The sequence below is a fragment of the Solanum lycopersicum genome, chromosome 12 (genome assembly GCF_036512215.1).
Source record: "Solanum lycopersicum chromosome 12, SLM_r2.1".
NCBI lineage: Eukaryota > Viridiplantae > Streptophyta > Magnoliopsida > Solanales > Solanaceae > Solanum > Solanum lycopersicum.
The window spans coordinates 2,551,919-2,569,210 of NC_090811.1; the positions used below are offsets into that span (position 1 = coordinate 2,551,919).

The following is a 17,292-nucleotide window of genomic DNA, read 5'->3' on the forward strand; positions in this document are numbered from 1 at the left end:
TTGAAAATGGACCGTTTTGACCGTTATGACCAACAGGTTCCATAACCAAGGTCTTGAAGGACGTACATGTAAATTTTCAGAAAAAAACGTCGAAATTCCAAACCACTAAAAAAGATGATGGACTATAGCACACGAAAATTGATAAAATGAGGTTTACCTACTCTGACTCGTTTGACCTCTAAAATGGATCGTTTTGACCATGGTGACCAACTGGATCTACAGACAAGATCTTAACGGACGTCCGTATATATTTTTTGCAAAAATCACGTCAGAATTACGGATTACCAAAAAACATAGTGGACTATAGCATATAAAAATAGGCAAAATGGTGTATTTACTAGGCTCGTTTGACCTTGAAAACAGGTAATTTTTATCGTGGTGACCAACTGGCCCCATAGATAAGGTCTTAATGGACGTCCATGTAATTTTTTGGCAAAAATAAGGATCAGAATTGTGGATCACAAAAAAAAAGGGTGAACTATTGCACTTGAAATCGGTAAAATGAGATTTTACCTGCTCTAGGGCTTGTTTGACCTTGAAAATGACTCGTTTTGACCGTCAGAGTCAATTGGCTCCATAGTAACATCTTAACAACCGTTCACGAAAATTTTAGACAAAAATAACGTCGAAATTATGGATCACCAAAAATTCATGTACTATACATAGGAAAGGAATCTAGACACGATATGATTTTGATTTCTTTTTAGGTAAAATATTATCTTGACTGTAATAGTAATTAAATATAATGTATATTATTTAATTTACTTGATTATAATAAATTAAATTTGATTTGATGTGAATATTGCGTATACTGTGCTATAAAAAGCGCTATTTGTCCTTAAGTAATATTTTTTTTGGAGTGATCACTCAATCAATAGTTAGTATGTCAAAAATTACTTTCTGACTTTTTTTGTGGCACCTTAATTAACTTATATAGTCGATCTTAACGTTAAATTAGTATATATGTTTTTACTAGAAGTGTAATTCACTTGCTTCTCATGTGTTATCAACAGTGGTGTTTAATTGCAATTTCTTTTATGTTTTTCTTGAATTCGTTTATTCAAAATATATCACATACAAAATTGATTTAAATCGATCCGTGAATATTCTTTTAATCTCATATGTTTTACTATATTTCTTTATACCTCTTGTGTCTAGAATCAAAAGTCAAATCTAAGTTAAGATATCAAATTAGAAAATAAAAATATAATTTAAATTGTGTATAATATTTTATTATTTTCCAAACAATAATATTGCACAATACCACAAGTGATGGGAGCATAATCCAACTTCTTTGTACTTCTTCTATTAACACCTCCCTCTCATTATTTTGGTCTTATAAATTCATGACAATTTAAAATATACCCTAAAATTATCATTAAAAAAACATATTGAATATCCTATTTAATTCCTCAAAATTTGGTCTGGCAAATTTTAATACTACAGAAATTATATGTAAAATTAGCCGAATAAATTATTACTTAATATTAAAAACAATCAATTTCATTCTGGATATAACATTTGAACCCTTCACGTATTTTATATGGTTATCATATTACGACTTCACCCCGATTGAAAGCTTTTACTAAAGCATGCGAAATGTGAGGATTATCTGTTCAGATCTTATCGCATACGAGCTTTGCCATCAACCTTAACATTAACCATTATTTATGAATTTCGTTTCAATCTTGATCAGCCAGTCTTTGATTTTTGGTTGTGACTAATGTATTTGTTCTATCTTCCTTAATATTTTAATCAAATCAATACCCCCGATCAGTTATTTATTTGTTATTCATCATGTTAAAAAATAAGACAAGATACAAAAACAAAAATAATACGAAATAATTTGTGCAAAACAATATTGGAGTTCGATGTTTTGTTAAATCAAACTTCAGATGAATTCCTAAAATTTTCGAATTTTAATCGAGGAGTATGATGAAACAAATAAGGTCTCTATATTAATTAGTGACTAAAGTTTAATTAATTTAAAAAAATGATGGTTAAAATTTGATTATTAGAAGTTTAAAAAGTGACTTTTTTGCATATTTCACCCCAATAAAATACATAAAAATTCGAAAGAGACCCTCAAATTTTTTGAACACACAAATGTCTTCTCTTTTCTTCTCCAGCATTCGTAGGCCTCTCTCTGTTGCTCTCAGAAGATTCACTCTCTGCAGATTTTCTTCCATTGTTACTTGTAAAGTTCCCATTTTTACTCTTTTTTTCCTTTGAAAGCCCTAATTTTTAAGTATTTATTCTCTTGTGGTTTGTTTTTTTGTGCAGATGCTACAGAGGAAGAAAAATCAAGATTCATTCACCCCTCTTCAGTTGTTCATCCAAATGCCATTTTGGGTGAGGTAAAGATTCAATCTTTATTCTGTTTATGTTTTTTTGTTGATGAAAATCTGTAGTCTTTACCATTTATAGATGTTTGCTGAGGTAGTAAGTTTAGTTTGGCTTCATTTGTCACATTCAATCACTTTCAAATTGGGGATAGGGGAAGGGTACATGGGGGGTTGTAACAAGTTGGGAATACCCTCACCAACAAGTTGAAAGTTAAGGTAGTCAACTAACTGAGCTACTAAGATTCTGTGGTATATTTCAATCTCGAACTAGTTGGGATCGGATATGCTGAGTATTGTCTTTGTTTGACTCAATGCTGACTTCCATAATAACTGCTCTTTTGATGCTTCTAATGGAAAACCAAGGCTCATTAACACCTGTTAAGCTGTTCACCGAAATGCTAATGGATGATGTAAAGATACAATCTTTATTCTGTTTATGCTTTTCTTTTGATGAGTTTCTCAAGTTTTTATCATTTATAGATGTTTGTTCAAGTAGGAAGTATAATTTTGCTTCTTTAGTCATATAATCATGTATACTTCAATGCCGAACTAGTTGGGATCGTTTATATTGAGAATTATCTTAGTTTGGCTCTATGCCGACTAGGGGTGGGTCCTTATATGGACTTGGGAAATCCTCCTTGTTAGCTAGCTTTTGGGGTTGAGTTAGGTCCAAGATGCATTGCTTAACAGTGGGCTTAGTTTGCGCTATCTGAAATCCAAACTTTTAGGATATTTGGTTTGGATTTTTGGATTATAGATTGGACTTAGTATTTTATTTTTAAAATCCATTGATGCTACTGATGAAAAACCACGAGTTCGTTCACCCGTCTTAAGTTGTTTATCCAAGTGTCATTTTGGGTGATGTAAAGATTCAATCTTTCCTCTGTTTATGCCTTTTTTCTTGAATTTATCAAGTCTTTACCAGTTATAGATGTTTATTCTAGTAGCAAGTTTGATTTTGCTTTATTATTCATATAGTATACTTCAATCCCAAACAAATTGGGAACGGTTATATAAAGAATGGTCTTAGTTTGACTCTATGCTGACTGTCATAACAACAACCCTTTTACTTTATTTGGATTGGGACCTGCAATATTTTGCACATGAGTGTAGCTGTATCTTTTCTTCATTAGTGTAGTTTGGTATATTAGGGCACTTGATTAGGATAGGAACCTCTGGTTATATCTTTTAGGGTAGTCCTGTCAAGCTATGTTGCTCAGACACTCCAAAAATGTTGGAGCATCCGTGTCAGATCCTTCAAATGCACTACTTTTGGAGGATCCGACATGCACTTGCTGACTAATTTGAGTCTGAGCAATATAGCTGTCATGTCAAGTAGGGAAAGTAAGAAAAATGCTTCAAACTTTTAGTTGCATAGGAATAGGTCACGGTCAAGACTTCCATTAATGGGATTCAGAATATAAAGAAATAAATACATGAAGAAGCCAAATTCATTCGACATCTATGATATATGGATAAAAATTAATTTTGACGTTGAACAATTACTTGTGACCACTCTCAGAAAAGTAACAAATCAGCTTTTTATATAGAATGTAGTTTTTCGACAACCCCCTTGTGCTCCCTAGCCCCACCACTAATTATCAACATTTAGTTTTTTGCTCTAGTGTTTTTAATCTTTTATAACTTCTTAATTACAAGCTTGGTTGGTGAAGATTTGAGTTTAGAAATGGTTAACGCTGGATCCTTCCTCTAACAACCTTTACATTCTGCACCCTTAATTTAGAATAGGTGTTGCCCTTCTCTCTACACTTATATATATTGGAGGTATTTCTTGTCACTTCTCTTGGAATTAGCGGACTTAGCTAAGAATAGAATGACTTGGAGGTAAAAGATCATAGGTATAGCCTAGTGGTTAGCGAAAACTATTGGAGACCATAGTTCAAGTCTCAACAAAGACAAAAGAAAAACTCCTTATGTTCCTTTTTATGTGACATAGTTTGATTTGACATGGATTTAAGAAAGAAATGAAGAATTTTGGAGCATGTGGTCTGAAACATGTAATAGCATCTCTGTGGTTATAAAACTTTTGAACTTGTTTGCGTGATTACAAAAGCTTCTCGTTAAACCGTGAAGTTTCCAAATTTATTTGTGTATCATTCTTTTTGGAATGTACTAAAAAGTAAGTGTGTCACATAAATTGCAATGGAGGGAGTAATAAGTGGTTTCTTTCCATCTGCTTGAGCCTTGGTGGCAAGAGTTGGTGGTAGTAGGTACTCATTGAAATAATTGAGGTGCGAACAAAGTTGGCCGTACACTATTAGAATTAAATATAAGAGATCCATAAAGGTAATCCCGATTAGTTGGTATTAAGGTGTAGTTATTATTATACTTATCTTCGGTACAATGTTTGCAGTGAATCCTTTTATTCTAGTTAAAGATGTATCTTGGTGTAGAGATACTATGGCATTTACGTAACTATAGTTTACGAGAACCTCTGATTTCCGTACAACTCAAAATATTTTTTGTTTGGGCTGAAATAAATATTGTGAAATGAATGCAGAGGATCATATAGTCAATTCCGTTTGGGTGGGATTAACATATGTTTGGTTGGTTGATTGATTGATCTATTTGGATGTCATGTTTTTCCCTTTGACTCATTAGCTGGTTTATTGGAGATGTTCAGGTTTATATGTTAAGGCCTTAGGTGAATTAGTATTAGCAGATAGTTAAAGCCTAAAGCTTTTTCTGCATGTAGGGTGTTTCAATTGGTCCCTTCTGTACCGTTGGGCCTTTCGCGAAGTTAGGGAGTGCTTGTCAACTGTACCCAGGAAGCCACATCTTTGGAAATACTGAACTAGGGGACAATTGCATCCTGATGACGTGAGTTAAATTTTCTTTTGTACTTGAGTTTTACTTCCTTTCTGTTCTCTCCAGTACCGTTTAGGATGCATATTTTAAGCAGTGGTGCTGTAATTGGAGATGATCTTCCTGGTCATACAGTCGTCGGGAGAAACAATGTTTTTGGGCATCACGCTGTAATTGGTATCAAGTGCCAGGACATGAAATATAAGGTCAGTATCCTGATGACTAAACTCATCACCGAAAAAAATTAAAAAGAAATTTAAAAACATCATGATAGTGTTGACAGATAAACTTATTCAATGCTGTTTTTATCACAACATATAGATTTTAATGTGTGCTGCCGTTGAATGGAGTTGTTTCCATCAAAGTATGATGATCAGTTTCTTCATCATGATCACCCTTTCCCCCACTCTCAAATTTAAGTAGGTGGTGTTTATTTGAGAATGCAAATAATCATTATCTTGTTTGTAATTTGACAATTTCAGTTTGGGAATGAGTGTTATCTCGAGATTGGTGACAACAATGAAATCAGGGAACATGTATCCATCCATCGATCTTCAACTCCAAGTGATAAAACCGTATGAAACTAGCTCGTTAGTTTTTCTGTAGTGCAGAAAGTTATAAACTTTAGATACATAGTTATTTTTAACGAGCTTACTTACATAAACAGGTTATTGGTGATAATAATCTTATTATGGGCTCTTGCCATATAGCTCATGACAGCAAAGTGGGCAACAATAATATTTTGGCGAACAGTACACTTCTTGCAGGTCATGTTGTCGTGGAGGTGATTGACTATTCCTCTTTAGTCATTTTCGAGAAGCATGACCTATTCTGGAAAAAACAAATCGAACTGATAGATGATGGTTACAGGACTATGCTCACACTGCTGGAGGTGTTGTAGTTCATCAATTTTGCCGTATTGGTTCGTATTCTTTCATTGGTGGTGGTTCAGTGGTGAGATTCTTTCGTAATTCAAATTAGTTGCTGTCTTGTAGTTTTTCGAAAGACTCATTCTTCCTTTCATGATAAGCTAAGATATCAACAGTTCCATAGTTTGGTGATTTCCTGATGTAAACATAATTTAACTTAGCAAAGCATCCATAACTGCTAGACACTTAAAGTTCTTTTAATTTGCATCTCATGAAAGCTTAGCTCGAACTGCTTACGTTAAGTTGAATATCATCAAATTATTTCATCTGCGTTTCTAAGATTAGAAGCACATATTTCTTGTACTGCAGCGCGCTAACTGTGATATTTGATATCACATATGTGTTTCCTTTTTGGGATCGCAATCTTTTTGTTCTCCAGGTTTCTCAAGATGTTCCAAAGTACATTATTGTCTCAGGGGAAAGAGCTGAGCTTCGTGGTTTGAATCTTGAAGGCTTAAGACGTCATGGATTCTCTGCTATGGAGGTTTGTTTCATTTTAAGAACCATTACCCTATGTTTCTAGCAAATAGATGTAGAAAGTTCAGTTTTGATAAGCTAATTGGTCTGTGTCTCAGCTAAAAGCCTATATCGTGTTTTTTTCACATGTTATTCCTCTGTTGTAATGTTTGCTATAACTTGTTTTTCTACTTTCATGTTCTGTGCTGTTCATTCTGTAGAAAAGACATGCTGCTGCATATATTGGACATATACTAAGTAATAGTATCCCAATGAGAAAAAAATTCTGTAGACTCTAAAGAAAGCCATATGAAACATTGCACAATCTGGTAAACTGAAACATGTGGTGTGAATTAGGTGTAAGTCACAAGTTCAAACCATGTTGCGGAGAAAACATGGTTTTTATGTTAGGAGGAAAGGTAGGGGGGCGGGCGTAGGCCATACTTCCCAGAGTTTTGAACTTGCACGCCAACTGGAGTTGAGCAAGAAGCCTAAAGGGGGTTGCTCTGATATCAAAAAAGAAAATTGTAGATACCTGCAAGGGTGACCGAGTTGGTTGAGCAGGGATCTCCCAAATGCGGTCTCAGCTTCGAAACCTTGCATCCTTTCTCAGTCGAGCTAATCGTACAAGTTTTGCCTAATGCAGTTTACCTCTCCTGTGTGGTTTGTGCACTATTACACTCGAGCAGGGTTTACCCTGTGCACACCCGAAGGATAAAGGCTGCGGATTCCCTTGTCATCAAAAATAAATGTAGACCTTTTTTTCCTTTTTCCATTACAAATTTATCAAAAATAAATGCTATCAGTTTCAATGTATTAAATTGCTATAATTTTGTCCATAACTTTTATATCTCTGATTTTAGTTTTAATATTTTCTTGCAAGTATCCAGATTAAGAGCCTGAGAGCAGCTTATAGAAAGATATTTATGCCCACTGATACGAGCTCCGGGAATATTGAAGATCGACTATCCCAAGTGGTATTGAGTTGCTTTGAACTTTTCGATTAGTAATAGCTCTCTTCTAGTATGATGTAAAAGGACACCGTATTTTCAGGAGCATCACGAAGACCTGAGTCTATTTCCAGCTGTCAATTCCATGGTTCAGTCAATACGTGATTCTTTTGCTGAAAAACGCCGTGGAATTTGCAAATTTAGAAGCTGGAGTGGGCCTTAGCATCTGTTCTTCGTAAGTCTTCTCTTTGTTTTATTTTCCATATGCCGTCCTAAAAGTATACTTTGAGCAAGTCTTCTCTATTACTGAATACATGGTTCATAGTACTCACTGAGGGTCTATCAAAAACAAGTCAAACAACCTCTCTACCCACAGTAGGGGAAAGGTTTGCGTACATCTTAACGTCCCCAGTCCTCACTTTTGTGGGATTACACACGTGGCAATGTTGTTGTATTATCCAAACTCATTGGATACGTTGCGAAAAATTCATTACTGTTTTTGCAGTTAAGAATACTGAGTGTCACCTCTATCATGGTCTCTGATCTCAATACCCTGATATAGTGAAAACAAACAACGATATCCTGCCCGTCTTATGGAAGTCCTCGTAGAGTGAATGTTGCTGCACTAGGACTGTTCATATTCATGCTTTAAGCTCGTTATGGAAGAGTAACGAACTGAGAAGACGTTCAGATTGAATGGACTAAAATGAAGTTCATCATCTCATAGTACTTTGTATATCTCAACACTGCATTTTTTTCCAGAATCTCGTGGTTGATAGTAGTAGTTCGTTGACCTGTTCTTCCTCTCCGCGAACAACTGTTGTATCCCTTGCTCTATGTCGTGGTGATTTCGACAACAAAAACTTCTAATTTAATCGAGCAGCCATATCGCGTGTTCATCGCCTTGTAAATATATGTAGAGAGAGCAACATTTGCTACAAATACCTTTCTCAGTTACTCTGTACCTGTAATTTTTCACTAAGGTTAAAGAGTTTAGATTCTTGTGATGAATACTCTCGTCCTTCCGTTTTAATCTGTTTGTCTAGTTTTGAGTTGATACAGAGTAAGAAAGTAAAGTAGATTTTTGAATCTCGTGATCTTGAACTAATAGATACGTTGAATGTATCAGTATGTCTTTTAAAAAAATATCAAGATTCATCAAGGGGGTAGGGTGGGGGGGGGGGGTGTTGTAGAAGTACAATAATGATAAATTTTGTTTTTTCATTAGTGTTTGGTTATTATTTTGGAATTTCGATTAATTTATATTTGCATAGCGGAAAATTTAAAACTACATTCTTTTTACCTATCCTTTTCTCCAATTTTTAGGATTCAGATTCGAGATTTTTGATTCGTAGATATTTTTTTTTACATAGAGACAAACCCCCTTTTTGAAAAAACTAAACATTAACAAATATATTGTTTCTTTTTGTTGGATTTCTCATCCCATTTGCACCAAAAGTACTACCAAAAAAAAAAAATCCCACTCAAGTATAATCCAATCTAGAAAAATCATAGGCTATTTTTTTTTTTTTAAAAAAAAAACAGAAATAGTAAATTCTATAAATTTAAATTTTGCTGAGAAATATATATATTAATAAATTGAAAAATATCTTATATCTTGGTTAGCATGTTAAGTTATTTTCTTCCTAAAAAGGAAACAAATTTGAATCATGTAATAACTATAAAGAAATGAAGAAAAATAAATTTATTATACATCGAATTTTAAACTCGTAAAGACTTTTAAAGATTTCTAAATCATTATATAAAGAATATTACATAGACTGAATTTATTAATTGTCTCTTTATATACACATTCCAATTTCCAAGTCTTTGCTAGAAACTAATTTATGAATTTTTTGTACATATATTGGACTTATTTACCACCCACCCCAACATATAAAAAATAAAAAATAAGAAAAATAAGTCTTTATTTATGCAAAATGTTCAAAAAGCAATTGATAGATCAACATCAAAAAAAATTCCAAATATTTTCGACAAAACCTTATTGACCATTTTTCTTCTAAATAATAATATAGTTTAGTGCATACAACTATAATATACACTATAACTAGTTGCAGAGTCAGAAATTTTAGTAAAGAGATTAATTCATTTTAAATCCATACTCAATATGACGAAGTTTTAGAGTAATATAAAGATAATTTTCTATATGTTGTAAGTTGGAGCTGACTAATATTTACACTGAGTTTGGAGCCTAAAGGGTGAAAAATGTTAACAAAAATTTCAAAACGGTGAAATTTCTTTTTAACCAAACGGTAAAATCGCTCAAGATGTAGCGATTTTGTCCGACTGAAAAAGTAAAATCGCTGCAATAGTAGCGATTTGTTAAATTTGATTATTATTTTTTTTTAAAAAAAAATTAAACAAAATCGCTCCCAAAGGAGCGATTTTCAAACTAAAATTTTCTTTTTTAAAATATGTGTTTAAGTTTAATTTTTTTTAAAGTTTAAACAATTTTTTTAAAAAAATAAATCAAATCGTAGCGATTTTTAATTAATTCTTTTTTTTAAAAAAAATCAAATCGCTAAAAAAGATTTTGATTTAAAATCGCTGCCTTGGCAGCGATTTGATTTTTAAAAAAAATTTGAACTCAAGTTGCTGTCTCAGCAGCGACATAACAAAAATATAATAATATATATATATATATATATATATATATATATATATATATATATATATATATATATATATATATATATATATATATATATATATATATATATATATATTTTGAAAATCACTCCTTCGGAAGCAATTTTGTTTAATTTTTTTTTTAAAAAAATATCAAATTTAACAAATCGCTGTTATAGCAGCGATTTTACTTTTTTCAGCTGACAAAATCGCTACTTATGAACGATTTTGCCCCTTTAATTTTAAAAAAAAATCATATATCGTTTTAAAATTATTGTTGACATTTTTCACCATTCAAGCTTCGAACTCTATTTACACTAGCAAAGACATATCAACATTTCTTTGGATGTAACCTTTTTTCTTGAACTCTCTATGAATACATAAATGATTTGTGTACGATTCTGAGTGAACATGAAATGCTTTACGCACGATTAACGATAATCGACCTTTGATCATTATTTGCCTACGATAATTCCCATCTTCTTTTAATTTTGTCGTTTGTAGAGACACAAAAAAAGTTGTTGCTTTCTACTAAAAAAAAACTTCAACTTGGATAATATATCCAACCAACCAAAAACATTAATGTCCATCCAATCATCTTTTCTTGGCTATTTTCATAAAACCCTACCTTGTACTATACAATACAACACATCATCATTATATAAATTTTTTTATTTTTAACTATATAGTTCTTGATATATACATAACCCTCTTCTCTTCCTCCCATTTCAACAACCAAAAAAAAAATTAAAAAAAATTGTGAAACTAATTCTTTTTTGTGTATGTGAAAATGGGGAGGAAGTGTTCACATTGTGGCTATATTGGTCATAATTCAAGAACTTGTAGCACTTTGAAAAGTGCTATTAGTGGTAGTAATTTTAATGGTGGATTAAGGCTTTTTGGAGTGCAACTTGATATTTCTAATTCTTGTTTTTCTAGTCATAATAATAATAATAATAATAATTTGAAGAAAAGTTTTAGTTTGGATTGTTTGTCTTTAACAAATAGCCACTTATTATTATTATCATCTTCTTCTTCTCCATCTCTTAATGAAAATAGTAGTACTAATTCTATTGATAATAATGGTTATCTCTCTGATGGTACTCTTGTAGGTTGTGTTGGTGAAAGGAAAAAAGGTATGTAATTTTATTCATAATATACTCATTGTATACACATATTACTACTATGTTAATGTTAAATATTTGCAAATTTTGTTCACTATATGGTCTAATCCAAAATGTTTGCTAATTAAAAATAGATTATGTAGCTAAACATAAAAATTCATTGCTAGTCTTATGTACCAACAAGTTATGTTAGCTATAAACTATTTAGCGCGATAACATTATTGCTAATTAATTTCATTTATTTTGTAATGAATATTTTCACATAATACTAAAACGAGATATATATTAAACAGTGAAAATTCATATAATCGATACGACTTTTGAGTGGAATTGAGTTGTGTTAGGTGTAGTACATAAACATGTAGAATCTTTCTTATGTACAAAACTTCAACTATATTGCCCTAATTGTAACTTATATATGAAAATATTCTACTTATAGCAGGCCAGACTGTTTATATCACACTTTTGATGATGCGATTCTTTTTTCCAAATTCTGCGTGAACGTAAAATGCTTTGTGTCTTTGATTATTGATATATATATATATATGTTTGTATTGGATAAATAGGAGTTCCATGGACAGAAGAGGAACATAGAAGATTCTTAAATGGACTTGAAAAGTTAGGTAAAGGAGATTGGAGAGGAATTTCAAGAAATTTTGTGACAACAAGGACTCCAACACAAGTTGCAAGTCATGCACAAAAATATTTTCTAAGACAATCAAGTCTCAACAAAAAAAAAAGACGTTCAAGTCTCTTCGATATGGTAAATATATTATTTTTCGAATTATCGATACACCTAAAATTAGATATGAACTTTGTTGCTTATAGAATTATTTGTAGCTAAATAGAATGAAGAAATTGAATTTTTGATGTTTAGTTAATAGTAGTTAAAACTCATGGTTTTTTAGTAGTGGATTTATTTGCTAAGTAGAAATTTTTGAGGTATAATATCAATAATGTTTGTTCGGATTTTTCAAATATATTATCGTAGATCGATGATGAAGCCTAACTTTGTCCTAAGGGGTGTTTTTAACTAGAAAATTACATTACGTAAATAGTTAAAAAAAAAATTTAATGCATATCTATTATTGTATGTATGTTGAATTTTTTTTAATTTTTCGTGTGTTTTACTGCTTTATATTTTAAAACTCTTTTTAGTGAAAATTCAAGCTTCACTGCTATCGCAGACATAGCATTACTAAAACAAGTGAATTTTCGTTGAAACGAACACATGTTCTTTGATCCTATGATATGAATGCCATCTAGAGGATCGAATAAGGGTATGATTTTTAAAGAATCCGAGTAACATGACATTTAAGTTATACGCGATCAAAATAGTTTTCTATTATAATAATAGGTTAATTACTATTAGTGCTCATAATAGAAATTTATTTATAATTGACCTGATCGTGTAAATATATTATTATTTTTTTGACATATAACTAATTACTAACTCTTTTTTTTTTTTTTTGTTAACATGATATAGGCAAGGAGCAACAACAAATATGTAGATTTTTGTCAAAATTACCAAGAAGATTGTCAAGAAATTACAAGATCATCTCCATTAGACCTAAATTCATTTGGAGAAAAGTGTGAAGATTCTATTTGGAGTTATGGATCACAAAATTCTCATCAAAATAAAATTCCAAATAAATCCATTTCTTCAAATGGAACTCTTGATTTGGAACTAAGTCTTTCATCTCCAAGAAAAAATATTGTGGATAAAAATAATAATTCATCATCCTCCAACACTACTTTCATGAATATTGGACCAATTAAAGTTACCTAACTTGTACTAATTAAATAATCCTTGTTTTAACTTTACTATTAAGAGTTTTTAAGTGATTAATTAGCACCAATGTATGTATTGTTTTCTTTTTTCAAGGTAGAAAAAAAATTAAAAATATTATAAGTCCATTTTTAATATAGTATTCATTTCTTATTCTCCATCAACTTCAATTTTTTTGCGAAGAGTTCCGACTCTTCAAAAACATATCAGATCTTTTATAAACACAATATTTTTGAAAGATTCAATACGCATTCCTCAATATTTTGAAGAGTACGAGTGACATAAATTAGAACAAAGCACTTCATGAGAATTTCTATCCGGATACTTTTTCTATCTCAAAATAAGTGTAGTCAGTTTTAATCGGGGAAAAAAATATTATTCCAATGAATAAGTATCGCTTTAGAAATTTAGATAAAAATTAGTATCGTTTCCAACTAAATATTAAATAACTAATTGTTTTTTTTTTATTTTTAAAAAGATATATATGTTAAAACAGCTAGCATTTTATATTTTTCAAGTCTGCTATTATGTGATATCTCCAACTAAGATATACTTGGATTTTTTGGGGTTAACTTTTACCTAAAAAAAAAAAGGGTCCATCACTACTATTACTCCAAAACTAATAGGACAAAAGAACTAGAGAAACACCAAAAAGAAAAAGAAAATACAATTCTCTTTTAATAAATCACGATATTCTGATTAATTTATTCGCATCTCAATTAATTTTATAAAGTCTTTATTACCTTTCATGGTCGAATAATTTTATAAAAATAATAATAAAATATTCAGTATAATTTTATAAATAGAGATTGAAAAATATGAAGTACGACCTAATTGTTTTAGATAGATCTTCTATCATGATCGAATAATTCTGTCCACAAAAATTTAAAAAGTTGGATAAAATGAAAAACTACATTATCGAAACGTGTTTAAATTGGAATCAATAAATAATTGTACCTTCATTTGTTCATATATATATATATACACCTAAAAATAGAGACAAGTAATTTGACATTACTTGACAATGGTCAATGGACCACTATAATAACTTTAGAAAATTTAAGATGATGAATCATATTTGTCGAACTTTTAAATGTTTTAACTAGTTAGTAAAAATAATCATATGAACCATATTCAAAGACTTGTCGGTTGTTCAACCTAGCTAACTCATAACTCAAAATCTGAGACGTATTCAAAATTTAAAAGTTTTAAATATTATATAAAAGATGATTAATTAAATCAACTTTGAGCTTCAGCGCGGTTGTCTTCTTGAGTTGTATGACAAATAGATTGAATTATAGAATATCGAAAAAAGTTTATGTACGTAACCTTAGTCCTATTTAATAAGTTTTATTATATAAAATTAATTTATTACAATCGTGATATTCATTGTCGTCTTCTTCACCTTCTTAGTTATGGTATCATCTTTGTCGTGACATCGATATCTCCGACTTGAAAAGATGGAGTTTAGAGTTTTAAAGAAATCAATTGAACATATATTTTTAAAAAATTAATAAAAATCATTATATATATTAAGTGGACAAAAATACGAGTCCGAAGCCTAAAGGATAAAATAAATTGACAAAAATTCTAAAAGGATATATCAAAAAACTTTCTAAAGCCGGCCACATAATTCGCGCTATTAGTAACGATCTTACCGTTTTGATTAAAAAGTTCTTTGATATACCTCTTTAGAATTTGTGTCGATTTTCATCTGGTCAACATCGAAGTGTTTTTTTGCTAACTATTGAGTGATGATTCAGATAGAAAATTTATATTCTCACTATGAAAAAGATTTTAGATGTATTTTTATTTTTTAAACTCTATTATAAAACATTATCAACAAGACCCTAACATTCTCAATACACAAATAACACACTTATCTTTATATTTTTGTCATTTTCTTAGTGGTGGGGTGAAGGTATCTTTTAGAATTTGCTATACAATCTTGTGTCAACTTAAATACTAACCTAGCAATTGTCAGCTGGTCCTACATTTACTTTATAGAGATAGTGACTTTTAGAAAGAAAAAAAAAATACAAAGAATTATTGAGATAAATATTAATTTATATGATATTGTTTGATCGAATAGAAAAAATATTTTTCATAACTGAAATATTTGATAGTTTATGTAAACTTTAACTAATTCAAAGATACCTAGAAACTTTAAAATATCCTATACTGTTCATTTAGGATTTGAATGTGTGAAAATCATAATTCAAGACGTTTGAAAACTTATCATTTAAAACAAATTTTAACTGTGACTAAATATTATTTCATTAAAGTTAAATTATTTCTAAATAGAAAAGTATAACATTGCTTTCAAAATTATTATAAATTAAAAAAAAATAGTATATAAAGTGAGATGGAAGGAATATATATTACTAGCAATGAGTTGTCAAGAAATACACAGTACTCATTGTTCCTTCTTGTCACCCTTTATTGATGTACTCCAATTCAACAACTCCAATGTTTTAGACGGTGAAATGTAAGCAGATCTTACCCGTATTTAAACTCTCGACTTGTACTCTGAATCAAGTCAAACAGATTGAAACGGAGCAAGTATCTAATTTCTTTCTTTTAGTTTTGGTCAATTAGTGTTCAACTATCCAATAACTTATATATATATATATATATATATATATATATTAACTTCATTTTCAAACTTAGAATTTTCTTTTGTTGTATAATGTATAATTCCTTGTAATAGTAATAATATTTACATATGCTAAGACAAAGCAAATTATTATCCACTGGCTTTTCTTCTATCTTCATTGAGACAATTGTAAGCATCCTTTTTGTCACTTGTGAGTTTGGACCATTGATAGAGCAGGACCATAGAGGAGACTAGAAACTTTCTATAGAGCCCACATACCCCACACCCACCCCACATCCTAACATTCAAGGCATAGGGTTAAGAATTGTTTTTTTTTTAATGATCATGGTGTTCGGGCCAATTTTTGTGCCTCTACTAAATCCACGGGATACATGTTACCTCACATTAACAACAGGGTGTCTTTAGGTCTTCGGGATCTGTGGTTTGTGTTAAGAAATAAACTCACACATTATCGAGGTTTCTTTGAACTCTTCTCTTTATTATTATGGTTTTCGAGTCCGTCCTATACCAATACTTAGTTGCTACTTCCCATCAGCACAAGTATATCGGATAAAAATAGGAAGAAATCACATGTGTCATTTTGCCTTCATTGAAATGTAAACTTAAAAGACCTCATGATTCTCTTTCAACTTCATCGAGTCACATGCATAAAAATATCTTTTGAACATCATTCTTTAGGCCTAGAGAGTCGGCTTTGTATAACATATGATGTTTTTTTATTTTTAACTTGTTACCTCCTACCAGTACAGTTATCAGATAACATAGGTATGATACATGAGAAGAATTCACTTTATGTTTTTTGCGCTACCGAAATAAACCCTAATTTTCACCCAACTCATTGATTGTTACATAAGTCCAAAAAAATACACATACTATACACACAGCATGAGAACACTATTTGGGTCCCCTCTTGTTAAAACCATACAATGTTTTGTTGGACCACTGCTTTTAGCTTTAGACATGTCAATTCCTCATTTGGAAACCATTGTTAAGAGTGTAAGTTTTATCAGCATGTTTGTGTCCTGTCTTGTATTTATAAATAACACATGGATGACTAGTTTTGGATAGTACTACGGAAAAGATTACAAGTTGTATAGAATGAGAAGAAATGAACAAGCCAAACTAGACCACGTCTCAACATTTAATACCATGTGTTTTCTCTCTGTTTCAATTTATATGACAGCTCAAAGCTCATGGTACCTATTGTTCGTTTTTAGCTCAATTGTGTACCGTGTAAACTTATGCTATGATGATTATAAAACTCATAAACTTTCCTCCCTTTCTAATGTGGAATTCGTCTAAGATTTCTAGCTATGTATATTCTAAACTCTTAGTGCCATGGGCCTCACAATATTTAACACATAAGGAGTAATTAAATGTGATTTCGAGCTAGGTATATTCTATAAAAAAATTAAAATTGCAAACTGTCATGTTTTGTATAAGACAGCAAACACTTTATAATGTTAGACCTTTGTTTTCGAACTATTGTGTCTTAGTTCAACACTTGACCTTTATAAATTATAATAATATAATAACAAGACAAACAAAATTCAGCCCACTTAACATGACTTCACCAGGCCCAATAAATTTGCTTAATGGGCCAGGTC

The 17,292-nt window shown here is 30.9% G+C and overlaps 2 protein-coding genes across 7 annotated transcripts; both read left to right on the top strand.

Moving 5' to 3' along the window:
• Window positions 1–2,047: 2,047 nt before the first annotated feature.
• LOC101267288 (probable acyl-[acyl-carrier-protein]--UDP-N-acetylglucosamine O-acyltransferase, mitochondrial) lies at window positions 2,048–8,517 on the top strand. 6 transcript variants are annotated; one of them, XR_011213239.1, is made up of 12 exons: window positions 2,048–2,197; window positions 2,284–2,357; window positions 5,062–5,186; window positions 5,269–5,377; window positions 5,654–5,746; window positions 5,839–5,955; window positions 6,042–6,125; window positions 6,480–6,584; window positions 6,778–7,307; window positions 7,447–7,533; window positions 7,610–7,741; window positions 8,012–8,517. XR_011213239.1 is itself a non-coding variant. In XM_004251615.5 (11 exons), the coding sequence occupies exons 1-10, from the start codon at window positions 2,107–2,109 to the stop codon at window positions 7,727–7,729; spliced, it is 1,005 nt and encodes a 334-aa protein (XP_004251663.1). In that variant the 5' UTR covers window positions 2,048–2,106; the 3' UTR covers window positions 7,730–7,741; window positions 8,012–8,517. The 6 variants fall into 6 exon arrangements, 3 of the variants coding, with proteins under 3 accessions (XP_004251663.1, XP_010313749.1, XP_019067212.1); XR_011213240.1 differs by having other exon boundaries at window positions 8,069–8,517; XR_011213241.1 differs by having other exon boundaries at window positions 7,203–7,307.
• A 2,184-nt stretch (window positions 8,518–10,701) lies between these two features.
• Window positions 10,702–13,232, top strand: LOC101267581 (transcription factor MYBS3). Its single transcript, XM_004251616.5, has 3 exons — window positions 10,702–11,291; window positions 11,846–12,042; window positions 12,766–13,232. Exons 1-3 carry the CDS (start codon window positions 10,946–10,948, stop codon window positions 13,066–13,068), a joined length of 846 nt encoding a protein of 281 aa, XP_004251664.2. The 5' UTR covers window positions 10,702–10,945; the 3' UTR covers window positions 13,069–13,232.
• Window positions 13,233–17,292: the final 4,060 nt, after the last annotated feature.